The 27,014-nt window shown below is 39.6% G+C and overlaps 1 protein-coding gene across 2 annotated transcripts in view; it reads left to right on the top strand.

The window, feature by feature from the left end:
* The window catches only part of PDE5A (phosphodiesterase 5A), an 83,276-nt gene extending 56,503 nt beyond the window's left edge, over positions 1-26,773 (top strand). Inside the window, exons 10-21 of one of the 2 annotated variants that reach the window (XM_054990549.1) lie at positions 3,028-3,203; positions 7,759-7,818; positions 12,753-12,899; positions 14,136-14,261; positions 16,531-16,625; positions 21,289-21,376; positions 22,688-22,788; positions 22,878-22,955; positions 23,977-24,040; positions 24,667-24,741; positions 25,048-25,131; positions 26,242-26,773. In XM_054990549.1, coding sequence (XP_054846524.1) covers positions 3,028-3,203; positions 7,759-7,818; positions 12,753-12,899; positions 14,136-14,261; positions 16,531-16,625; positions 21,289-21,376; positions 22,688-22,788; positions 22,878-22,955; positions 23,977-24,040; positions 24,667-24,741; positions 25,048-25,131; positions 26,242-26,379 — 1,232 coding nt within the window. In that variant the 3' untranslated portion in view covers positions 26,380-26,773. The remainder of the gene's footprint in view (positions 1-3,027; positions 3,204-7,758; positions 7,819-12,752; positions 12,900-14,135; positions 14,262-16,530; positions 16,626-21,288; positions 21,377-22,687; positions 22,789-22,877; positions 22,956-23,976; positions 24,041-24,666; positions 24,742-25,047; positions 25,132-26,241) is intronic. The other variant, XM_054990548.1, reaches the window with a different exon arrangement.
* Positions 26,774-27,014: the final 241 nt, after the last annotated feature.

Here is a 27,014-nt window from a genome sequence, read left to right as displayed (position 1 = left end):
AACCCAGCCTCACTGATTTTTTTTAGTGCTACTTCCCTGAGATGCTTTAAACTATGACTGGATCTTTTAGCCATGTGTCTCTAGTAGCTACAGTTTATCCACTGATTGAGCTTCGTCATTTCCACCTTAGGTTCTTTCCACCTTAGGAAAGGAGAGTTAATTTGTGAGTCAATGACAAAATTGCAGCTTCTGTGGGTGAACTCTGTGAGGATTAATCCACATGTTCAGGCACAACCTCTCACCTTGGTGTTGAAGAATCTCTCGTTTCCTTTAGATGAAGGAGTTACACCTAAGACATTATGTGAAAGTGATACCTGGTGATTTGAACACAACAAATGGTTTCAGGGCTCCAGCAATATTTTTTCTGCCTATTTGTTTACATGCCATCTGGTCTTTTTTTTTCTTGTTCAAATAAGTGCAAGTTCTGTGTACCACTAACCTGACATTCATAACTGTACTTTTGGCATGCTTACAACAATCTAATTAACTTGCAAAGGACAACTTGCCTTTAGGGATTACATCAAACTAAAGTACTATTAATAGTAAAAGTCAAGAAGAAAATGGAGATGAAGACTTAAGGAGATAGTGAAGAAGGTACAGTTTTTAGCTGTGGTGATAGTTGTAAATGCATTTTCAATTAATGTATAAAATGAACTTGCATGCAAAACGTTAATGAAATACAGCCTGACTTCAGGTTGATGACTAGTTTGCTTGTCAGACTTCTTCAGATATATCTAAAATCTAAAATTCTTCTAATGTACATCTGTTAGTTTAATAAAATGTACTTGAGTAATGGTTATAAGGCAAGAGTAGAATATATATATTGCTTGTATGAGGCTTCAGTTTCCATCCAGACTTTTCCCAGTAAAGTTTTACACACCACCAGAGGTGAAGGAAAGACCCCTGACTCTGAGAAGCATCCCTGCTAACTTTTGAAAATACAAAGGTGGAAAACCTGGGCTCCACTATATTATAATTTTAAAAAACTCATGACTTCACAATAAAAGACAAGAAAACCTTAGTGTATATCAGTGTCTTCATTCATTCGAATTATATTATTTCCAAAGAGCAGAAACGTTTAAGAGTCTTCATATTGCCATGATTTAACTCTGACTAATATTCTGTTTGTTTAATAGTAAAGAGTCCAGTAGCACCTTTAAGACTAACCAACTTTATTGTAGCATAAACTTTCAAGAACCACTACTCTCTTCCTCAGACACATCTGACAAAGAGAGCTGTAGCTCTTGAAAGCTTATGCTACAATAAAGTTGGTTAGTCTTAAAGGTGCTACTGGACTCTTTACTATTTTTCTATTATAGACTAACATGGCTAACTCCTCTGATTCTGTTTGCCTTTGGCAAGAGAGAGAAAGCGAGAATCCCTCCCACTGTTCCTCCTCTAGTGGAGAATAGCTGTTCTTTGTAAGACTGCACAATCCAGGGAACCTTGCAGGACCGAACACATGACAAACGTGTTTGGCATCTTATGTAGTTTGGCTCTTAGTTTCTCCTCAGTAAAAGGCAGAGGGAGGAGAGGGCAGGGCCCTTTCCAGAATTGTTTTGGCCTCTGTGGAAGGACTCATTCGGACCAGGCTCTGCAGCAACCAGAGCTGACTTGCTCCCACATATTTTGCACAACTCACCCAGGACTGGCTGCTCACTAGTGTTCAACAGCAGCCAGTATGCTGTACTTGTTAGGGTTTCAGACTTCACTGAGTTCTTGCGAGGATAAAATGGAAGAGAGACGCATAACGTAAACTGCTTTGGGCCCCTGTTGTGGGATATAAATGAAGTAAATTAATAAATATAGCTAAAGATACAGGGATAGATGTAGAGCAGTTTGGTAGTTGAGGAGAAAGGAGAAAGGAAGCAGGGATGGGGGTTACCAGGAAGATGAAAAGAGGAAATAGTGTGTGGAGGAGGATACAAGGGAAATTGAGGTGCCCCCTGTAAGTCCTTGCAGATTCCCCACTGTGCAACTGGGCCCAGCCCAGCAGCCAGCAACACCCCACTGAGCCATAGTTTTCCTAGGAAGAGACTGCTGGGGGGAGGGGGATAGGACAGATAAAGACAAGAAGCAGATAAACGTAGGTTAGCTGGTTGGTGGGAAGAAGGAAGCAGAAATGGGGGTGGGGGGAGATATGGAGTATTTCAGGGAAGGGAAAGAGGAAATAGTGGGAGAGAGGAAAATGAGATGCCCTTTCCAAGTCCTTGAGGGCCCCCCATGTTCCAATCTAGCTTTAGGTTAAAACTTTATGAAATGTGGGATGTTATTGATCAGGATCTCCAGCTGTTCTTTTAAAAAAAAAAAGGGAGGCAATTCATACTGGGGCTATGCATTGTGCATTCATACACCTCCCTAGGTTTCCCCAGCTTTTCTCCAGTCTTTGCCAAACCTGCTTTGCTCAAAGTTTTAGTTTTCCCAGTCCTGTCCATACAGTAACATTTTCCCTGCAGCAGCCATTTCCTCACCCTATTACTGGGAGCTTTTTTCTTTTTAATCATTAACTGAATAGCATTATAACCAAGAGAGAGAGAGAGAGAGAGAGAGAGAGATCAGGTTCCCTGCATTTTTAAATTTCATTTTTTTGTTATGGAAATATAAGTGGAAAGGCATATGTCTACAAGGGTAGAGGGTAGAAATTAACACATATATTAGTATACCGGTATATCAATAGAGGGCTACTTAATCACTGGTTTTAAAAAAATCAACTGGGGACATGTGTCATGTGGAAGCCCTCTTGCAGCTGTACAGTTTTAGCAGCAACTGAGAAACTGCACAAGTCTCTCTCTTTTTGGAAAACACTAAGAAAACTAAACAGGATTGAACTGGGTCTTTGGTTCCTCTGCTTATGATATACTGTGATATAGATGAAATAATGTACAGGAGCGTAGCTTGGAGTGGAAAGTTTGGATTGATTCCCTTCTGACCATATGATTCTATGAAGAAAGAATACACGTTCTTTTTTTAAAGTTTAGTTAAATTTAAGCTATATTGTTTAAAAAAGTGTAATTTTGTTATTTTTAGGAGTTTGTCAGCTTGTAAATAAGATGGAAGAAAATTCCGGCAAAATAAAAGCTTTCAATCGAAATGATGAACAGTTCCTGGAAGCTTTTGTCATCTTCTGCGGCCTGGGGATACAGAATACGCAGATGTACGAAGCAGTGGAAAGAGCCATGGCAAAACAGATGGTGACATTAGAGGTGAGGCTTCATCAAGGCAGTCATTATGTAGCACAGCTGCTTAGTTCATGGAACTCCCTTGATGAACCAAACTTGGCTTCATGATGAGCTCAGGATTGCTCCTTTTGTTTGCTGCTTGCTTCTGCATTTCCCTGGGCTTGCATGGTATTTGGTTGGTTGTTGTCAACTGCTGCTTTCCTGGGGCTTCAGCAGTGAACATGAATGCTGCCTTCTCTAAGTATGTGTGCATGAGCAAGATAGACTAACGTAGCTGGCTTGTCCTATTGCGTAGAGAAACAACACGGTCGCAGGCTTTGGGACAACCTCTTTTTCTTGCTTGCGGTTTACTGTGATGAATTTGGCTCAGTCCTTCAAACAGACCAGTAGTTGGACCAGCAGCCAGATTACTGTAGGCTTCCTCCAACTTCACCAAACCGTATCAAGCATGAACGTCATCTGGTTGTGGGCTTCTGAATTGGCTACTGTTAGTTTTAATGATCATGGTATGAAAGGAGATTCCAGCAGCAGATTCAGGTTTACAGTTGTCATCTTCCAAAGTAACTTAGGAAGTCAGACGTTGTAGACTTTGGATCTGTTTGCATCCAGTGAGTAAACAGAATGTCTGTGGCATTTCTAAAATGATGATTCTGCTGTCAGCTTGTTTCTGAGGGGAAAGTTCTCATTTAGGTGCTTCATGTGCATTAGCACATGGTAGTTAAGGCATTTTGTGAAAATCACAACTGGTTAACTGTTACAAATTACTGACTAAAGTGCCATAATCTAAGGAAAGAAAACATCCCCACAGGCAAAATGCTATAGACTGTGATTGTAAGTTATTGAGTTAGCTGTTTTGAAACAAATATTATCTGTCTTTCTATCGAAACTTACTGGCAACGCAATTCACATCATCATTTACAAACAGCCAATTGCAGTAAACAGTTAAAACAGCAACAAAGGAGCAAATAGAATTAGCATTTTTTTAAAAAAACTAAATGCCTAGATGACTAAGAATTTTTTAAGTGGTGACAAGAGTGGAATAATGTATGGGCCAGATTGATAGAACTGGGAAGGAAGTTCTAGGGTGCCAGCTCAGAAAAGTCCCTGCCTACTATGGTCATCTCCCTCACTTCTAATAGTGTACTCGCAGGCTTCTGGATGATTTGAACGAAAGCAGGCACATCTTAAGGCTCCCGGGCTGTTTACAGTGCAATCCTAAGGACATTTTCTTGGATTTAAGCTGCATTGAGTAGGATTTTGAGTAGATCTTCTTAGAAATGTACTGTTAGAGTCTTAAAGAAAATCAGTACGTTGAATTGTTCCCAGAAATAAATGGGCAATCAACACAACAAGTCTTTAAGCATTAATGTAATAAGATCAACTGGATTTCAGTTAACAGTCTGACTGCCATACCGCTTGAAATTCTAATTACATTGAGTTAAATATGAACCTAACTCAAACAGTAAGGTTATTCTTTGCTTACATTTTTAATAACAATATTCAATTTGTTTCTTAAATGAAAAATATTTTCTGCTAGACTGACAAAACCTCTGCCAAAACCTTTCCAGGACAGAATTTCTTGTATGCCTGTGTTACAAACCTTTGGAAGAAGTTAATTTATTATGACAACCTTGTCAAGGTTATAATTATAGCCATGTCGTAAGCTATTTGTCTTTCATATAGGGACATGGAAGCTTTTCAGATTTTTTTTTCCATAAAGAAAAGAGTTCTTTGCTCTTTTAAGGCAATGATGTTATTTTCGCCCCTCCCTCATAGCTTGCTATCCTCAGGAGTCCTCTATGCTGGGAAGGCCTGGTGAACTTGTTTCTCCATCCTGCACTAATATGCCAAGAAACTGTGCATATTATCATCCTTGTTAAGATTAATATGGCAATGAGATATTTTTGAGTGATATTTAGGACTAATTTGGCTGTTTCATTATTTGAGGATACCAAATATGCAAGAATAACCCATATTTTCAAATTCTCACTAATGCAGCATCTAAAGCTGAGAACAAGTAGAAAGGTACTGTCAGTTCTCTGGACCCCATATTTTATAAATTGGGAGCAATCCTCAGGAATGTAGTCCCTTCTGCAAAAATCCTCCGTTCCCTTGTTTGCCCTGGTTTAAAATTATATCTGCACTGATATTAGTGTTAGTCATTTTAGCTTGGATTTGCAAATCCCTTTCAAACATAATGCTAAATCACAGTTGAAGCAAGGAAAAGGAAGAAGATTCTTTGTTGCAGAAATGTTCTGAAATCATGGTTTGAAGAGAGCTAGAATCATGTCTCCACAAAATATGACATTATTCCAGCCTTAGCCCATTGATTTAGAATTATTCAGCATGAAATAGCACCATCAGGCACCTAAATTAACATCTGCAGTTTGGTAAGAGGGAGGATCCCTCGAACTATAGGCCAGTTATCTTGCTGAACATCATAAGTAAGTTATATGCAAGCCATCTGCTGGATAAACTCTTAGACTGGTTTGAGCAAGAGGATATCTTAGTGGTAGAACAAGCAGGCTTCAGACCAGGGAGATCCATGATAGATCAGTGTTTGATCATACAACATCTTATCGAGAAATACTCATCCAAGGGAATCACTTTACGCAGCCTTTGTGGACTTTAAATCTGCATTCGATTCTGTATCTAGAATGAGACTCTGGGATAAACTAGCGAACTCCTCTATTGATAGAAGACTGCTATGCCTTATACGGGCTCTATATGATCAAACTTTTCTGAGAGTTAGATGTAGTAGGCAAAGGTACCTTACTGAACCCATGCAAACCTTCAGAGGCGTCAGGCAAGGTTGCCTGCTAGCACCAGCATTATTTTTCTATATCAATAATCTAGTTAGCTGGCTAAATTCACCTATACTCCATCCTCCCAAACTTGCCCAGTAGGACTGTATCAGTCCTATTATACTCTGATGACACAGTGTTACTTTCTAGAACTCCTGTCAGGCGTCGGGGAAACTCTCTCAATGGCTGATTCCACACACGTTGGATAATGCACTTTCAATGCACTTTATCAATCGTTTGAGGTGGATTTTTTGTTCCGCACACAAAAAAATCCGTTCCAAATGATCTATAAAAAGGATTGGAAGCGCATTATCCAATGTGTGCGGAATCACTCAATATTGTAAAAATGAGTCTCTCACAATCAACTATCAGAAAGCCAAGAGAGTGGCTTTTGGGTGCAGGCTGAAGACCTGGTCCTGGTCGATTAATGGCCATCATATCAAACAAACTGATAACTTCAAATACTTGGGGATAGTCCTGCAAGCCTTGGGCTCCAGGCTCCAACATAGTAACTATGCTGAGGACCAAGGGGAAAGATTGCAAAATTCCATCAAGCGCAAGGGGCTTTTTTTGTCCCTGCAGCTCTCAAACTATATAAGGCTAAGACATTGCCCCAATTTCTATACGGTTCTTTTATGGGGCCGCCCAGCTCATGGTTTGCCTCTCAAGAAAAAGTTCAATCTAAGTTCCTAAGACCCATTTTGCAGGTTCCTAGGCATGTGTCAAATGCTAGGGTAAGATTGGAGACAGGCTGTTTGAAAGTTGAAGCTTGGGTCTGTATTTTATCCATATATGTGTAGTTAAAGGGTCAGCTTAACCCACAAGGCCAGTTCCCCTCGTTATTCTGTGACAACTTTCAACCAAACTGGCTGAGGGCTGTTCAGAGTCACCTGCTGAAAATTGCTTTCTCCCCCCCACCCTCAAATGCTTCGTTCATGTGGAATAGAGCACACAAAAAAACTAGTCAAGCAGAGAATCGAAGATACTGAACGTCAAACTGATCACTCCAATACAAAGGTTAGGGTAAACATCAAGTACTCTGCGGAATCGGCAAACTATTTAACATAGTTGGAAGTAAAGGGGTTCAGAAGGGCTTTCACTCTTGCTAGGTGCTCTGCCCTTGCCACCGCCATACTTGAAGGCAAATACAAGAACATTTCCTTTACTGAAAGGCTCTGTACTTGCCAGACAAGGGAGGTTGAGACTCTGGAACACAGGTTTTTCTTATGTCCGTATTCTAAGCTGGCACACAATAAGTATATTATTCCGTTGTTACGGGGAAATCTGGACCTCTCCAAAAAAGCTAAACTGGAGTTTCTTTTATCTGCTAAAGATGCAAAGATAACGTATCAAATAGCCAGCTTTTGTAAGGCAATACTCAGGATAAGAAAATCTTATGATACCTAGATGCAAGTCCAATTTTAAACTGTTTTAAAACTTTTAATCTAAAATATGTAATGTTTCAAATATGTGTTTATTTTTGTATGTTGGGTCTAAGGACCGTAATAATAATAAACAAACATCTGCAGTTCCCATCAATGCATTCACAACCGCTGTTTATTTCTAGTTTTCTACTTGAAATACCTCTTCCACATCACCTTCAGGGCTGTAGGATTACAATCTACCAGGTAGTATTTCATTGTAAATTGGATTTAGCCGAGTTTTGATGATCCCAGGAGAAACTGTTGCTGTCAGGAGTCAGACAGACAGCTTCAGTCTTTGTGTCCAAATCATTAATTGTAATTTATATATGGGCTTGTTCTCTTTTTTCATAGGTTCTTTCTTATCATGCTTCAGCTGCTGAAGAGGAAACAAGGGAACTTCAGGTAACAGCGGTAATACATTTTTTTAAACTATTTTTTCTTGTTATAGTAGTCTGTGGCTATTCAAGGATGGTGTTCCTTTAAGATTCTTGCAGGAAATTGGGTATGGTGTGTATATGGCGCGGGGGGGGGGGAATCATTTGTTTATCTTCCGAGTAATTAAATTCTGCCCTAATGACCTGGACAATGAGAAGTATAACAAAAGCGTATCTTTTGTTATATAAATTCTGTCAGTTTGTTTTCCGGCTTAACATGGAATACAGTATGACTACATCTCGGTGATCGTTTTGCCTTCTCTTTTGCTAATGTTTTGGAGGAGGAGGAGAAAGCAGAATTTATTTATTTAACTATTTTTACATTTCGTTACTGGAAGTGCTCTTAGTACCTGTGAAAATTTCTATTCACACATGCTGCTCTCAGATGTCCATGTCAAGCGATCTTTTTTTTGATGCCTGAAATGAGCAAAATCTTGGGCTACTCTTTGGAGAGGGATTTGGACAGTGAGGAAAGCAGTACAAAAGTTTTTAAATCTTTATTGAATGGTTCAAGTTAACAGAAGGGAAAGTAAGAAAATGCAGGTATATTGAAAAAGAAATATAAAGTACTAAATTTGAGGGATTATTAAACTGCAAGTAACTAGATGGCATGTAAGAATTACACCAATGTTTATGAAATTAGCAACAAGAAGTAAATTGGATGATCATCCCAGTTACACTAGATATTACTCCCTCATATTTGTCCAAAAGTCAGAACCTACCTTTGGTGTTGATATGAGGGTACAGTGTCCCCAGAGAGACACGGAGGGTATGAGAGGTAAGGAAAAAAGTGTTGTGGGCTTTCTCTGAAAAGCACTTGAGGCAAAGGGATAGGACTTGGGAAAGGGGGGAGGTTTAAAGAAGTAGAGAAAAAGTTTCATATATTGCCTAATCTTGCAGTCCATTGCAGTTTGAGAAGTTCCAAAGTAGCAAGGGGAAGAATCAAAGCGAGCAGAAGGGGTCTCTGTCTAGTGATTTCAGCAGCAGAGGAACAGTCTTTGGGGATGGGATTGAACCTTATTTATCCCTTGCTCTGGGATGTTATTTTGCTTCTATTTTTCCTTGGACATTTACTGTTGGGGCATAAGATGTCTAAATTGGCTTTGTGGACGAGGCTGTGGAGAGGTAAGGCAGTAGGGAAGGTAAACATAAGGAAGAATATGATGATAGGCCTGGTGGCCCGAGGTTCACTTAAGATTAGGTGTCCATAGAGGTCTGAATTGGAAGGCAGATTCCTGGAGGGTCCTAGAAGGTTGCTTGTTAAACATGGCTGAAATTTTGATGAGTCCTCAGGAAAACAAAGAATAGAGCCATATTATCCCCAGGGTTTCTCAAATTTGATACTGAATATTCAGTATCTCCTGCAGTCTCAGGCATCATAAAGGTCTCAGAAGTCATAGGAAAGGCTCAAAACAATAACTCCCAACCCCAGGGCATCGTTGACTGTGACATTTCCTTTTATCCAACATTGGAGACTCAAAGCAGCTTGCAAAGTAAAATGTATATCATCAATGTGAATTTAAACAAAAACATGCAGTCCCACAGTCTTCCAGTACAAATTTGCAACAAGTAATGAGTTACCAGGATGTGCTGGGCTGGCACTGGTTCCACCAACATGGGCTTTATGCCAAGAACCAAGGTCTCGCATCTCTGGCCCAAGCCAAGTTACCTACAGAAAGGTGGAATGAACTCCAATTCTGCTAGAGAAAATCCGGCTAATTCACAGCTCATTTTCCTCTTTCACCTTTTGTAGAAGTGACTGAGCTCTTCCACAGCATTGGCTGAACCTCAAACCTTCACTACAAATTCTCATGATGTACTGCTTCTTTCACAGATGTGGAAACATCAAGACTTTTATTTCGATATTAGGGCATCTTATTCGTTCCTGCCAAATTATCATTAACATTCATAGAAGAAACGTTTTTCAGCAGAAATGTGATATGCCCCAAGGGACAGCATAACTCAGTAGCAGGGCTCAGATACAAGCTAAGTCTGCCTGTTCCTGCTCTGTTGTTTGTTCATGTTGGCACCATGTCCTGGACCTGCCTCAGATTCCTTTAGAAGTAACTCTATTAATCTGGATTCAGAATTATATGCTTATTTATTGATTAGCAAGTAGGAGATGCAGCTGTTACAAAGATGAAAGTGTATCAAAAAATAGGTCTGCGAAGCTAGATTGTTCTAATCAACAAGCTATTTCATAGCCGCTTAGTTTCCAGTCTCAGTGAGCATAGCATGTCAAGAATGTGTTACTACCAGAGGAAAGGCTAACTTGCACAACAGTGTAAGTTAATGAGGTAGCAATATGAGGTAGCAAAATGTATGCTCCCATTTTATTTGAGGAACGGTTTCATGAGTGCTGAGTTCCATGAACACTTAGTTTTTTCACCCTCTGTTTCATCCTACCGTTTGAACATTTTTGAGTTATGGTTAGTCACAATCCTGAATTCGTGCTAGATCGTTCTGAAGAGACCAGTCAGTGCATCTTACTGTTCACCTTGTAGTGAGTGCACGCCATGTCTGTGAGAAGTTCGAACCCATTGACTGCACCATATAGTAGTGGTGGGTTTCACGCACGCACGTTCTAGACTGGATCTGTTGGCCATTTTAGTGCTTCATAGTGTTGGCTATATTGTCTCCTTTCCTCCATACTTCTTATAGTTGCTTTTGAATAATATATCTCCAAAAGCTGAGAGAGGACTTCAGAGTCAGAAGATAAATTTAAAATTGCAAATTCAGGATAGGGTTTAAACTAGCTCAAGGGATCAAACTTGTTCTTCTTTTTATTAAAAGGCAAAGCAGTCCTTCTAATAATTAATTTTGCAAAATGTCTAGTGTGGATTACCAGTACCAAAACCACAAACTGGCTTCATGTTTACAATGCTTTTTTTAATTACTATTTCTATCGGCTGATAGACCTGGAATCTGCTTAGAAGTGACATTTCTTATAAAATCAGACAGTTCATTCACTTGGCTGAAAACAAGGGATTCTAGGAATCATTTTTCCCATGCTTGTGCTTCATTAAATTTGGTAACAAATATTTACCCTTTAAGCACATGAAAACTTTGTGCAAGTTCTCTGGTTGAAAATTTCAGATGTATAGTTTAAGAATAAATTTAGTAACAAGCATTAGTCATCTAGTTTATAAAAAGAACGACTGTATTTGCTTTTATTTCCTTAACCAATTATCCCATGCATGTAAACAGGCTAATATTCTACTCTCTTCAGAACTATTTATGTCCCTGCATTTTTAAGTACACAATTTAAATTATACATGTTTTGAGTTTGTCTTAAGAATTTTCTAACTAGACACAATACCCGCCTCTAGAAATCCGGCTTAGTTCTCTTCTGGCATAACCCTAAGTTGAACAATCTGCTTGCCATATCCATTGCTTACAGTGGGAAACACATTTACAGGTATATTTTCACCTCCCTTGATGAGATGAAATTCTTGGGTCATGTAAGTTTGACACAACGGATCATCCCTGCCAAAGTACAGACAGAAGGAATGAAGCATCTTCGTTTTAGAGGCAGTTTTTCCCTTGCAGGGACAGCACAAGGAAAAAAAGACAATATTGAGCTAATTTGACCTGGGATACATAAATGGTGGATAAGGGGCACTATACAAAACTGGAACTACAGTGGTGGAGGTGGTGGTGGTGGAGAGTGCCATCAAGTCAGGAACTGCAGGTGCAGGGGGCTAAATCCTGAACCCCATTGTTGTTTTTAGCCTTTCTTTTGTATCTTGCTGACCTGTAGTATCAGATCCATCTGCCAGAATAATTCTGAATGCATCAAAATAACATGTGATGTAGAGTAGGATTTAGCTCCCCTGCCCCCATATGTTCAGGATTTGCTTTATGTTCTCATTTGAGGCACTTTTGCTGTTAAAGAGAGAGGATGGTTTGGGTCAGAGCTTAATTGGTAAATGTTTGACTTCACAATCCTACTTCAAACAGGGACTGCCTAAGGGGCTTTGTAATTAGTGCAGCTGGCCCACTATAGGGTTGTGCCAGGGTGAAATACTTGGCTTTTTCTGGGGTACTTTTTCTGCTTTCACTTGTATGCTACTGTACAAAATTAGGAGGAAGGGAAGGTGTTGTCTACATGTGCCTTTGAAGTATTAGCACCTAATGTCAAAACAGGGTCATATAAGGCTGACGCTTCAGTTTATAGATGACTCATTATATTAACAAAATCACAATATTCACCTTTTATCTGGGACATGCAGCATGTATAGAACAGAAAAACATCTCAATTAGAGGAGTCTGGATAAAGGCTATATAGTAACTATGCTGGATTCTATAGAAGAACATACCTAATTGTACTTTAAAGCCACAAACACAAAAATTGTGAAAAACTAAGATAAGCTGGAATACAAAAGCAGATTGTCTGTTTTGATAGGAGGGAGGGAGATTTAGCAATATGCATATTTGACACAGATTCAGTACAGTGCTGCTTGACAGTAGGCTATCTTTCTGTTCCGTTGTTATCTGTTCTGACAGCAGTCCTCTCCAACACGTCAATTTGAATTGCTTTTAGACTTGCTTCCTATGACCTTTAACTAAAAATGACAGGGATCGAAGCTGAAACCTTTTCAACACATGCCATGTGCTTAATTACCAAGCTATAACTTCTCCCTTACTAAGGTCATGCTAGGAAAAACTCCGCTGTTACGGTACAAAATGTAAATACTGATACCTGGATTATAGTAAGTAATTCTGCTTTGCTCACATTGGTATCAGGAGGCACCTGCCAATTTTAATCATTCTGGCAAAACAACAGCAGCCACCACGCAGCTATTGCAATTGTAGAATTACAACATGTTCGAGTGTTGTTTTTGTTTACATTTCAGAGAAGATATTCCAAGCTGTGTTATTGTTTTCTTCCTTTTTTTTTCTTTTTAAAAGGCTGCTGTTGTGCCATCTGCACAGTCTCTGAAACTCACAGACTTCTACTTCAGTGATTTTGAACTGTCAGATATGGAAACCTCTCTGTGCACAGTTCGAATGTTCATCGATCTTAACCTTGTGCAAAATTTCCAAATGAAACATGAGGTAAGAATTCTGTGTTATACGGAAGGTTTTAATTATCAACATATGCAGTTAATGCTAAACAATACATTGAAAAGGCAGAACATAAATGGAAAATAAAATGGTTAAACATTCATGGACCACAGGATAGCAGTCAATCAAACAATTGTGTATTATTGTCATAGACCAGCAAAGTAAAACATTAAAACATTTACATGAAGGCATTACATAGAAAATATAAAAAGAGTGAGTATAATCCATTACATCAACACTGAACTACGATAGACTCTTGGCTGCACAGAAGCTAGCCACGCTATTTGTAGTTCAGGCTCATCATCGTCTAGAAGGAAGGTATACCATTGCTATGATCTACTGGGAGTTTTTTTGGGAGGATACAAGTGATAAATGCATATCTGAGATTGTCATAGAAGGGACAGTGCAGCAAAACATGCCCAACCATTTAAATTTCCCTGCTTGCACAAGGGTATATTCATCCTAGCTATGGCACACTATAGTATCTCCCTTCCAAAAATGCAAGTGGAAGAACACTGAATCATGCCAAAGTGAAAGGTTTCCTGTATTTGGGAATCAATAAATGAGCCAGATAATTAGATGGCACATGTTGTCCCTGAAAAATGATACTGAAATGATACTTAAAAATGACAGAAGTTAAATGGTGTTGCACAGGATGGCTAAACATAATATCCAAAGTAGCAGTTGAATTTCTGATAGATCAGCTGGTTGCTTTGCATTTGCTATCCAGCTTGGAATTTTATTCATGACATCAAGAATTGGTGGAGAAAAATACTGCACATAGCTATAATCTTTGTTCTTAAGATGTTATTCCATCAGAACAGTAGCTGAAACTCATTGGAAAGTTTAGAGCTTTCAGATGACTGTTGTAATTTCTGTGCTATTGAGTTTTGACAAAAGTTACCTATCTGCCACCTTTTCAAAAATAAAGATTTTAATACCGAGTTTTAGAGAGGTAAAAATAGCCACATACAAGCCGAGGGAAAGTGAGGAGTTACGTCCCTGGTGCAGAAGGGGCTATAGTATACTAGGCGTAGTATAACACGGTTTTCTTAATGTGGTTCTTCTGAGTAAAAGTATATGTTTCCAGCTATGCTCTGTGAAGCCTGTGAAGAAACCACATGGGAAATCTTTCCATACTGGGGAGCTGACAAATGGAAATGTGTGTTTGTGTCTGTGAAAATGGATTATATTGTGCTTTTAACTGAACAGAAATGTTTTCTTAAGGTCCTTTGCAGATGGATTTTAAGTGTGAGGAAAAATTATCGGAAAAATGTTGCCTATCACAATTGGAGACATGCCTTTAACACAGCCCAATGCATGTTTGCTGCTTTAAAGTCAGGGAGAATTCAGGTATGCTTGGATTTGATTATTTACATTAAGAACTTTTTAAAACTAGCCAATGTGACACTGACACATACCACATGAAACTCTAACCAAGGTCTGGCTTCATGTGCTGGATCTCTTGGAATACAATTTCCTGGGGCATGTAATATGTCACTCAGAGACGATATATAGTTCCAAATATATACAAGTAGTACATAATTCACCAGAGGCAATCAAAGAATCAGAGATTCTTGTGGAATTAGTCAAATACCAGGAAGCAGTGAGGCAATTTTCATAACAGATTAAGCAGTGTCATCCCTCAAGGATTTCTATAGGAGTCACCACCCAGTGGGGACATGCAGCATCCTAAGATATAAAAGGCAAACTGTGTTGCTGATGACTCACTTTTTATTCCCACACAGATGAGGATAAAAAATTAGTCGGCAGTGGACTTACCTAGCTGCGAGAGCCCATAGACAGAGTCCATGCCCACAGATTCAACCGGGGCACAGGAGGAAGAAGGCCGAGCATGGGCCCTTGCTGGAGCAGCCAGCAGAGCCACGCCGGCCCCTCCTGGGCCTCGGTCACTGGCCTACACAGTGCCAGAGACAGCACAGACCACCCAAGGGCAGCAGCAGTCGAGGGAACAGCTGTCCATGCTGCACCATCTCCCTCCAAGCCACAGACTCTGGCCTGAGCGGCAGCAGAGATAATGGGAGCTTCGGCATGGGGGGCCGAGAGTGTGGCCAGGGCACTAGGTTTTTAGAGTCCATTGTTTATATGATTTAGTTAGTAGTCTTACATAATTCTCCTCTTCTCCATTTTATCTTCCTAAGAACTTTGTGAAGTAGGTTAGGCTGAGAATGTGTGACTGGTCGAAGGTCACCCAGAAAGCTTCTGTGGTAGAGCAAGGATTTGAGATCATGGGAGGTCATAGTATGGCACTCTTGTCTACTACTCCAAAATGACTTAGAGTGAAAGATAAATAAGTTGTCAAGGTTTCAGTTGACATCAAATTCTTCAGGATCTCTTCAAACAGAGTGAACGAGCAGCAGAATGACAAACATACAAAAATTGTATTTGAACTCAAGGTTGGTGTTCAGTGATGAACAATGTTCAGCTGCAACAGGAAGGTTATTAAAAAGGGGACTGAAATCAGAAAGATTGATCTTGTCTTAATGTCTTTGCATAAAACTATAGCCTTTGGAATAGTGTATATTTATTTATTTAAAACATTTATAACCTGTTTTTCTCACCGGTAATTGATTAAAAACCACATAAAACACAGAAACTTTAAAACATAAAACGTTACGACTGCTAAAAGAAACCTAGTAAATGACATCCATGAGAGACTTCTGCCCCTGAGAACCAAAGGAAACCATAAGGAGTCTCTGAAAGTCTCTTAAAATATTTTGATCTTCTAGTGAAATTGATAAGAGGCAAAAAGAAAGCTCTTCTCACTGTGAATAATCAAGAAAATCACTGCCAGAAGATGTGGCCATGGTCTTGAATTATACGATTTGGTGAGGATGAAAGAAATCCATGAAGCATAAGTATATCCATAGGTATTAGCCATGACAGATAAATGGGATATCCGAGACAATGTAACTTTGAATACTTCTTGTTAGGGAAGAAAAAAAATGGCAAGAGCTATTGTCTTTATGCCTAAGGTAAAGAATGATGGACCATCAGTCTGATCCAGAAAGGCGCATCTTATGTTCTTGGGCAAGGAAGAGACAGCACTAGTATACAAGTAAAGAGGATCATGACATATGCTATCAAATAGGTAGGGCATAAAAGGTCAAGAAACAAAAATAAAAGACTCCCCCTGAAGTGTTGATAACTTTTTCAGATACGGCTTCTATTTTTACAACAGTGAGAGGCAAATGTTTTCTTTAAAGCTTAGAGCGTTGTGAAACCAATCATTTGCTAGGATGTCCAAGAACTGAAAAGCAACAAATGTTTGACTTAGGCTTGGTTTTTGTTGTACTTTATATTCATATCTTGATGGCCCAGTATCCAATGAGAAAAAACTCTTAACATTACAGTTTATAAGACACAACATTGTATTATGATACTTTTTGGCTGCATTGCCATGTCATTCTTTGCATGCCAAAGTGTAATGTATTTTTTTAATTAAACAGACATGTATATTAGGTTATATATAGATTTTTTGCTAAGTGGATAAGTGTGTTGATCAACATACTTGCATTAATGATAATAAACAGGATCGAAGGTGTCAAATGCTCATCTTTATGGTAAACCTTTTCCCCCCTGCATTTCATGTCATATTCAGAACAAGCTTACTGATGTTGAGGTCCTTGCTTTGCTGATTGCAGCGCTGAGCCACGATTTAGATCACAGAGGGGTGAATAATTCTTACATACAGAGGTAAGTGAAGGGGAATAGAACAGAATGCTGACTGGGATTTGAGAGAGACTTCTGTTGTCTAATTGTTACTGTGCTAAAAACATATATATATATGCATGGGAATAGACACAGCCACTATTAATGTTTAAAGTGAGACAGAGCAAGGAAAAGGTGAACAAAGAGCAGAACCATAAGTGACAAAAGGCACAGATTGGACACTTTTCAACTTGCCTCAAGTTTTGATGGGAAATGTAGGCGTCCTGGTCTCGCAGCTTCGCTCTCTGACTGCTGTCCAATGGACTTTTCAACTGTCACTTGTCCAACATTCCGCCAAGCTGCCTACATTTCCCATCAAAACTTGAGGGAAGCTGACAAGTGTCCAATCTGTGCCTTTTGTCACTTGTGGTTCTGCTCAAAGTGAATGGGGATCCATTAAGAAGCCGGATATCATCCAGTTGCTCAGACCAGCAAACAAGCAGGGAAGGCCTTTATAAGAGTCAGGATGTACCTTGCACTGGCAGGCTGGTTTAAACAGGATTTCTTTTTGATGGCACTTCACTACCGTTCACTTCTGCAGTCAGAGTTAGATGAGTGTTTAGGCTGAATCCCTGCTTAGGACCCTCAAAGCCTATGTCTAGATAGTATGTATAAATGATTTATAAAATCTATATGAATTTCATGAATACAGACAGTATTCAAGTCTAATAAATTGTGGGGAAATGTGGTGTTGTAACACTAGAACAGTGGTTCCCATAGTGGGTGGAACCACCCCCTGGGGGCAGTGGGATTACCTGGGGAACACTAAGAACCACCCCCTGGGAGCAGTGGGATTACCTGGGGAACACTAAGAGGCAATGGGGTGGCAGGAAAGGGCTGGAGGTGGCCCCTTTGAGCACGTTGTCCCCTTATTTATGATTGACCAAGCTCTTAATTGGAGAAGCAGGGATGTGCTTCATTTCCATGGAAGGAAGGCAGGATAAAATGTAATTCATAAATAAGTATAGAAGTACAGCAGGGACACCCATAATTCTGTGATGTTTGCCAATGGCAGCACCTAAGAAGAGTTGTAGTTGCTTATGTGGCCCAGTTGAGGCTAGGCTGTATGAGAACACTGGGGGATCTTCTCCCTAGGGAAACATTTGAACAAGTATTTTTCAGGGGTGTTTTTACATGAACTGTTTTGTCTTGTATTACAGCAGAATCTGATTGCAATGGCACCTTATAGACCAACCAGATTTTCAGGGTGTAAGCTTTCAAGAGTCAGAATTCCCTTCTCCAGGCATCAGGGAACTCTTGTTCTTGAAAGCTTACACCCTAAAAATCTGGTTGGTCTGCAATCAGATCCTGCTATTCTGCTGTAAACCAGCGCTGCTACCTACATATAACTATCTTGTGTTAGAATGCTGGATTACTCAGTGGGATCCCCATTAGAGGTTTGGTGATCAAAAGGTGAAAACACCCTTTAAAATCTTTCCCTCCTGTTAGGGAAAAAGGGGTTTCTCCTTTTTGCAACTTGCTGTTAAAAGGGGCTTCATAGGACTACTTCAGAGGTAGAATGACATTAAATTTCTCAGAAAATTTAGGATGATTAAGGCATCTTGTGAAAGAGCTCTCTGCTCCCCAACTCCAGGTTAAGATCAGAGAGTCATTCTCTCTCCCCTGCCCCCCAATCCCTATTCTTCTTTCACTAGAATCCAGCAACCTGCAGATTTGCAGTAACTGGAATCAGCTGGCTATTTTTTAACTTTATTTATATAAGAATAAATTATTTCCAGGAAAGTATCTGGGGATGTATCATCACCCTTCCAAAAATGTCCTGGGAAAACGTTGACTGCAAAGCCCGACATGTATGCATACCACAAATTAGATACTATTACTTTTTTATAATGTGTTCTCTTTAGACTAAAAATGGTTCCATTATTTTTTCTAAAAAAAAAATCTTTCCAGGCTAGTGAAGAATAGACTAAAATGAGGAGGGGGTGTGAGTGGTCTGTAGGAGCAGAGATATTTACAACAGTTGGCTCAAGATTCTTTTTCTTGAAAACTGGAGTTTAAAAAAAAAATCAGTGGGCCGTAAGCATGGTGAGAAAAAAAATTATACGGACTTAGTTTTAACAACTACTTTGTAGGCATAAACTTTGCACCCCTTCTCCTCTTTCTATGCACCAAAAATATGTAAATAAAACATAGATAAGAATTGTGCTGCTGCACTGGATCACAAGCCCATCTATGCCAGCAGTCTGGTTATAACAAGGGCCAAGCCCCCGGGAACCTCACAAGCATGGCATGATATTGTCATGCTCTGTTATTTGTTCTCAACATCAAATTGTCACAGATAAATAGGCTCTGAACATGGAGGTTCCACTGTAAGCTAGTATAACAAATAACCATGGAAATGTCTATGCATTTTAAAAATACTAGTAGCCTATTTGTGACAATAAATCGCACACATTAACTATATGTCATGTTAGTTATGAAAAAGTGGCTTTAGGATATCTGTCATTGTTGAAAAAAATAGTGTCCTTCTCCTCTGCTAGACAGATTTGGAACAGGGTCAAAGGACCTGTTTTCCTCCCAAACCAAGGTGGAACAAGAATAGGTTTATTCCCAGTTAGTGGTGATTGAACTTCCTCTCCCGAGTTTGCTGCTGCACAGGTTTTTGCTAGCATCCCTACCAAGTATTTTTATTTATTATTTATTGTGGCATTTCTGTCTGAGATACTCAAAAATGGTTGGCACGCATTTTCAAGTGTGTGAAGGGGCCCTTGCAAAAGAATGTGCTCACCCATAAATGAGCATAAGTGTTTTCCCCTCCCCACCACCCATTTCCCCCAGAAGACTGATCTTTCTGTTAGGGACGGGGAGAAAACCTGCCACAGAAAATTTCTCTTCGCAGTTTTTTCCCCATATCACATCCTGTTGGTGTTCATTGGACATGTGTTTTTCACAATCTCCTGAATTCAATGGTAAGGGTAAGAAAACTACAAACTACCATCAACCTTCAACAGTCTAGTACATTTTTAAGTATTTGCCAACAGCACCCTCTCCAGCTGCCTATGCAATAATGAATGCTCTCTGATACAAATATGCTCAAATTACTGCTCATGTTAAATTGAAAACAATTCATTATTATGAGTGTACGGGGCACTTGATTCAAGAAAAAACAGCCTTGTAGATAGGAGAGCTCCATTTCTGAAGACTTGGGGGGGGGGGGTTTGAGGATTGCAGCAAATCCCAGTTTGTTTTGCTGCCTGCCTCTGATTCTTCCTGTTGAGGTTATTTTGGTTTTCTTTATTTTATTGTCTCAGCACAGGATACAATAAACACAACTCCTAATGTAGATTAGGCTGACCTTCAGTAGTTTGCCCTAGATCACCCGATGAGAATGTGACTGAATGAGAATTTGAGCTTGAGGGGATTTCAGCTCTGCATTCTATCCAACATAACCACCATAATTTGGAGGTCCATGTATTGTTCAAAATTACTTGTGTATGGGTGTGCATAGGATTTACTTTCAAAACAGACTGGCTTCTTACGTTTCAAGTATAGGTTATGTGTAACCTTTGTGCACTGTTAAAGTAAGTGTGAACTAGGGTGAATATTGAACAGCTATTTTAGACTGCTTCTATTATCTTTGAGACTGTGAATTGAGCTTTTTTTGTAAAAATGATAAAATGATTTTGACCCTTAGTTTGTTAAGTGTGAAGTGGATCTTTCTAAGGAGACAGGATTGTGGAGAGGCAAGCACTTGATTGGACCCAGTTGGGGTGTGTGGAATTTCATGTCCTTTTAAGCTAGTAGACAGTGCAGCAAGCCTCTTGGTTTTCTGGCTACAAAATTTGAAAGCTTATTTAAGCTCTCCCATAGTGGATCTTCCTTTTTGCAAATATCTATGTTTTCAGCAAGGCAAAGTGTGTGAAATAAATGTTCTTCAGGAATCTTTACTTGTAGTTTCTTTCTGCAATTTAATAGTAACTTTTCTTTAGAAAGTGTTTTGCTGACTTTATTTTTTGCTATATTTTTATCGCGTTAAATTATATTTTGAATAGATGTATCATTCTACCTTTGTTATGTGAACTGGCTGTTGGCCACCCTGGGCATGGGAAGGGCAGGACGTACATTGTCAGATAAATAAGCCTGTTACAACTCAGCCTGCTTTGTGTTTTTGCCTCACTTCTTGTGTTGGTGGCCTCTACAGCACAGCTTAAACCGTATCACAGCACTAGGATTGTCAACACCTGCATGAAAGCAATTGCATGATTTTGGCTTACGGTTGCTCAGACCTTGACTTCACTCACACATGCACATTTATTGAGAAGAAAGTTGGGTGGATAGAACAAGAGAAGAGAAAAACACTAGGGACAATAACGCAAATTAAGAATGAAACTATAGCATAAGGGTTCTGACATAAACAGGCAGAAGAGAGGTGGTAGATTTTTAAAGGGGAGATCGTGGTATAAAGGAGGAATTACTACTCAGAGGGTGCACTCATCTCCCTTTGCCTCCTTATTTGTGGTTTTTCAAAAATCTATAAAACGTGTTTGGCCAAAGCAGACAGTAGGGAAAAGATGCGTGTATGAGAAATCAACTCACTCTCCCTCACTGCTTTCTTAAATGAGTTCTGCCTCCACTAACTACACAACATTTGCATTTGAAATGTTCTCTCTGATTTTTTACTTTTCAGAAGTGAACATCCCCTTGCCCAGTTGTACTGTCATTCAATCATGGAACATCACCATTTTGATCAGTGCTTGATGATCCTCAACACCCCGGTAAATGTCTCTGTGTGTGTGCACTACAGGAAGTCCTTGACTCAATCCCTCGTATTTTTAGGTTTGGATGGATTCCCAGTATTATACATTCTTAACTATTTTTTATTCCTTTTTTGGGGAAAGATGGCAAAGGCAGCCGTTCTACCAAACTTTCCAAATGCTGCCTGATAAGCTCAGGGGACCCACTGCCTTGGACCTAATGAAATAGGAACCTTTTCTACTTAAGACTTATTGTCTTAATCTGTACTGAAAGTGTTTCAGGATCAAGTATTATCAAGAGACGTACAGTGTCATTACAGAAGAATGTACTTGCTGTAAGAGGTGTTACTCCCTTATATGGTCTTCAGACACAATGCAGCCGAAAAGCCTCCTTAAGGTACCCTGTTAGAACAGAATCCAAGTATTACTGAAACAATGACATACAGGAATTCCCATAGTTGTAGTTGTTTCTGCACATATTGGTAGACACATTCAAAGTAAATATAAAATGAAGCCATATACCTGACCCCCAATATGGTTCTGGCTGGCCATAAATTGGATGGGATCAGGTGGAAGGTTTCTTGTGCCCATGTAGTTTTGTGGTATCTCACAGGCTCGGCAAAGTTACAGGAGTGTTACATAAGTCATCAGTTAAGGCAGTGCTGGTGCAGTTACAGTGTGCAATCTCACATATAAGTTAGATGTAAGCATGTGAAAGTGTGGTGAGACTGAAAGGTGATTAGCACAATACAGGACTACAGATTCTCCAATTTTTCAATAAAACACAAGTCTTCAGGGAGTGTCAAGGTCCAACAGCCCAAACAGACCTCTGGGCTGCATCCACAGATCATTGGATATTGTCTTTTCATAGTGCTATAGCAATCATTTGAAAATGGATTTTCCTGTGTAGACAAAACAGTTCCGTTGTGAATTATTGCTATTGCACACTGACACCAAAATGTCCAGTGAAGCATTCCTGGATGTCAAGTGGCTTGTTGCAGCCTTTTGCGTCTCTTAAATGGGTAGACTGCCTTTTTTAATGTCGTATAATAGGTCTACTTGTATTCTGATCATAAATTTCAAGCAGTTTTTCTCTTCAAAGCAATAAAAACAAGCAGAGGTCAGTGGAGCTGCTTAGAAGCCTGTAACTTGGAATGGGAAGGAATTTTCCTCCTACTCAGCTTTCCTTGAAACTCTGGGGAATTTTTCTCTTCCCAGTAGTATATGCTTTAGCTCACTTTCTTACAATTATGGAACTGTGTTGGAGCTAAGAAGAAACTGCACAATGATGAAATACGTAATGTGTAATTGCAAACTTTTTTTTCTGTTAAGGGAAACCAGATTCTCAGTGGCCTTTCTGTTGAGGAATATAAAGCTACCCTGAAAATGATAAAACAAGCTATTCTTGCAACAGATCTTGCACTGTATATCAAGTAAGTTACTATTTCATTATTGTTAACAGCTGGTGTTCTTGGAAATGTCACAATTCAGCTTTGGAACTTTTCTCCCGTCTTGTTTTAAGGAGGAGAGGGGAGTTTTTTGACCTTCTGAGAGAGAAACGGCTTAGCCTGGAAGACCCCTATCAAAAAGAATTATTTTTGTAAGTAAAAAATAATACATTATCTGGTGATTTTGTCAGCTTAGTTTGTATTTTGCAGAGTTAGGCTAGGCCAGCTTTCTGAAGATTTTGGATTGATTGAGTGGTTGGGTTGGGCTGTGAGAGAACAGAAAGAACTCTTCTGATGACCGTTGGTGACTAGCCAGCCATGCAGTTATGCAAGCAGGGTGTAGAAAGCTTGACTGAATGACATATTGTTCCTTTGCTATAGGTGCATTGTCCTGAGGCACTGAACTGTTGAAATTGGAGTGTTTTAAGTTTTCAGGAGGCCCTTTATTTTGTGTATAAGAGGCTATGCAGTGGTTTAAAGACAATAGTTCTGGTTTTGCAAAGAGTTATTGTTGAGCAATAAGAATGGGTTTGCATAGGTGGCATTTCATCTGAAAGCAAGGGGCAGTTAGTATGACAAACTACCAATGGATAGAAGTGGGCTGAGCAGACCTGAGTGCTGAACTGATCGTGAAGAGGCCTCTGCCACTTGTTCAGCTACTCTCTGTTAGCTTTGCAGTCTTTTCAGGTCCTCTCCTTATTTTCTGATACGTAGATTAAATGAATAGTTGAGCCATTGCATGACATCTTTGTAAATGGACCATGTTGCATAAGAATTTAGCACGCCCATATCTGGTCACAAGAACAAATCATAGATCTCATTTCAAAACATATTAACTCCATTCTTTAAGGTATCTGGATTCTTAATCAGATCACAATTAAAAGAGCCCTCAGTTGTCAGTGATATTGGAAATGGATGGAGAATTGGTTTACTTTATAAAACATTTTAAAATGGGACTTCTTTGGTCTAATCTAAGCCAAAAGGGGAGATGGCACAGTACTGAGTTACTTAATTACCAGAAACAACCACTGTCACGATGCCTTTGTCATATTTTTCCATTACTCTTTTTTTTATATATATATGATTTGAAATGCCACAGCCAGTTTTATTTTGTTGCTAGGACAGCATTGATTGATATGATGCATAAAACCATTGGTTGTTGGTTTTCTATAGAGCGATGTTGATGACTGCCTGTGACTTGTCAGCGATAACAAAGCCGTGGCCAGTTCAGCAAAGGGTATGTATTTGGAGGGGCTTGACCAGTCTCTTCCTATAAAAAATGGTAGCCCTGCAGTTTTCCAAGTATCCTGTTCATCTAGTCTCTCACTCCCACCATTTAAACCTATCAGTTATTGTATGCAAGGGGCATATTCTCTATAAAGTACCAAAGGAAGTTCTCAGGCATCTTGGGGACATTGCTGGGAACATTTGGAGTTTTGAAAACTAGACCTCAGAACCTGTAAAGAATGGTCAGAGGCAAAAATTTCAGCCTGACTTCCTGAAAACCTGGGTGACCTGGACTTGTGCCAACACTTCTCTGTCTGTTTGTGGCACTACTGGGGGCAGGCGGGAACTGCCTTTTCCCCTCACAGAAACAGGGAGAGGGGAGGTGTGAAAGATACAGTTCCCCATTGCTGCTGCCCCCACAAAGCTGCAGGCAGGCAGAGAAGAAAGAGGGCCACTGCTGTCCCCCGCCACTGACACCGCTTCACCAATGTTGAGTGTCCAAGCGAGTGGGACAGCAGGATGCCCGTGAAAACAAGAACACTCCCCCCCCCCCCGCCCGCTGGAGTTAACTTTTGAGTCCACACTTGTCTTTAAAAACTATCAAAGCAACTGAGATAGTTCTGTTTTTGTTAACAGATAGCTGAGCTTGTCGCTGCAGAATTCTTTGATCAAGGCGATAAGGAAAGGAAAGAACTCAACATAGAACCAGCAGTAAGTTGAAGTAACTTCCTGAAAAAGTGCTTTTAGATGTCTTTTTACATCCTTGTAAAAAACTCAGTTTAGTCCATTTCCTCTTCCATTAGAATGAGATTTTACCAGTTATAATACTGCTTTGCTGAGTTGTTTTAAAGTTTTTGTCACAAAGAAATGATTTTGGGAAAACCGTATGGGAACTGGGAAACATACCATAAGGGAAAGTGTATGTCACAGCCATCTTTCTCTGCATATTCATGATATATGTTGCTGAATTAGACTGCATTTTGTCAAGCGGATAATGGGCTTTGTGTTAATTTTCAGGATTTGATGAACCGAGAGAAGAAAAACAAAATCCCCAGCATGCAGGTTGGATTTATTGATGCCATCTGCTTACAGCTCTATGAGGTAGCGTAAATAAGAATTTATATAGCATAAGCCTGTAATTTAGACATCTGTATAATTGACCAAAACATAGAATTCAAAACTACACTTGCTTTTCAGAGGCATCAGGGTGCAGATTCCATCAAAGAGATGTGGATGTATAACTTGAGAGATTATAAATCCAAAGCTTCATGTTACAAAGAAATCCCATTAATTTCAATGCTCCAGTGAGCATTGCTTGAGGATTGCATGCTGAGAATCCTTATGAAAGGATGCAGCAGCTCTTATAAAGTAAAAATAATAAGAACAGTGTCTAAAATGTTTATGAATTCTCAATATTTTGTCCTAGAAGCTGCTTAATGCAAATTCTTCAGTGACATCTATTCTGTCTGAATATCTGATGTCCAAGAGGGTGACCCCTGTATAGGCAGTCAAATGTGCACAATTTCCAAAGCTGTGATTTAGAATTCTGAATGCCAAGGGGAAACTTCAAGTTTGCAGAAGAATCTTGTTTGAAAAAATTAATTTTGGGATTTAACCCTTTCCCCAAATTAATACTGCAGTTGCCACAAGGAGGAGGAAGTGAGGGTGGGAATGAACTGGAACTAGGAGCAAGAAGAAGGGAAGTTGGAAACAAGGCAAACTGAGGTGGAGATAAGATGGAGAAACCGGAGGCAGCCTTCAGAGTCCTTAAGACTGCAACTTCAGTCTCTTGCTGATGTATCAAAAGCCTAAAAACAATAAAAAGAGCCAAACGTCTTCTTTTTTTAAACACATGTTCATTCGCCCGTTCCCTTTCTGGTCACAGATAGCCGGTAAGTACCTATATCTGAGCCAGAACCAGAGCATTATTCTGGCACTCCTGATCTCCAGTAGAGACTTGCAAGCTTAAACTGATGGGCCAGCTTCTTCTATAGCTTCGTACAGGCCATGAAATCCACCTGGTTTGTTACTTGCAATCCGTGTGAGGCTGCTTTGTGCACTATTATCCCCAGTTAGGACCCCAGGAAGCTGCTTTCTAGGTGTGCTTCGCCCTTGTTTCCCAAGAGGTTCCTTTCAGATGCCAAAGTCCTAAAAAAAAAGAGAGACCTTTTTCTTTCTCGTTGCTGGTCTGATTTGCTTTTCTACTTGCAGGCGCTGGTACACATTTCAGAGGCCTGCTCTCCTTTGTTGGATGGCTGCAGAAAGAACAGGCAGAAATGGCAAGCTTTGGCAGAGCAGCAAGAAAGTAACCTGATCAACGGTGAAAGCAATCAGCCCAAGAGGAACTGAGATAGCACTTGGTTAAGGAATGTTGGTTTACAAAGTTATTTATATACAGTAATTTGGAAACACGTTTTGCTAGACACTGTATGAAATAGGTGTATAATTTGCCACTGCTGTATTTTAAATAACAAGAGACATATATTTTTGCACAGCATTTCAGAAGCGCAACATGACCTTTTTATGTGTATGATATATAATAATTGTATATTTCCAATATTTTATTTTGTGTAGAGGAGAACCAGATCTGTGGCTAGCAGATCCAGTTAACTCTGTTCTGCTTTATATGATGGTATGGAAAAATGAAAGCTCATAGGACTGCTTTGGTTTTGAGTTGTACATAATTGTTTAGTTTCAGTGAATGGCCAGTACTTTAAAGATTACCATATTTGGCACCTTTTCATTCTTTTGTGTTGTCTGTTTTTGTAAGTGTAAATAATGAAAGAACAACATGCCTTTGGAAGCTTGAAAACAGGGAAGAACTTCTTGATCAACGATCACTATAGGGTTGCTGACTCTTATACAACCTCTTTCAAATGAAGTACATTGAAAAGTTTGAGGGGAAAATATTGAGATCGGAAAGGATGAAGCATGATGTCTTGGAGGAATATGATGTATCTGTGCCTTTTTTTCTCCCTGCAATG

Source organism: Eublepharis macularius, chromosome 10, assembly GCF_028583425.1.
Source record: "Eublepharis macularius isolate TG4126 chromosome 10, MPM_Emac_v1.0, whole genome shotgun sequence".
Taxonomy (NCBI): Eukaryota; Metazoa; Chordata; class Lepidosauria; order Squamata; family Eublepharidae; genus Eublepharis; species Eublepharis macularius.
This window is presented reverse-complemented; position numbering and strand designations above follow the sequence as displayed.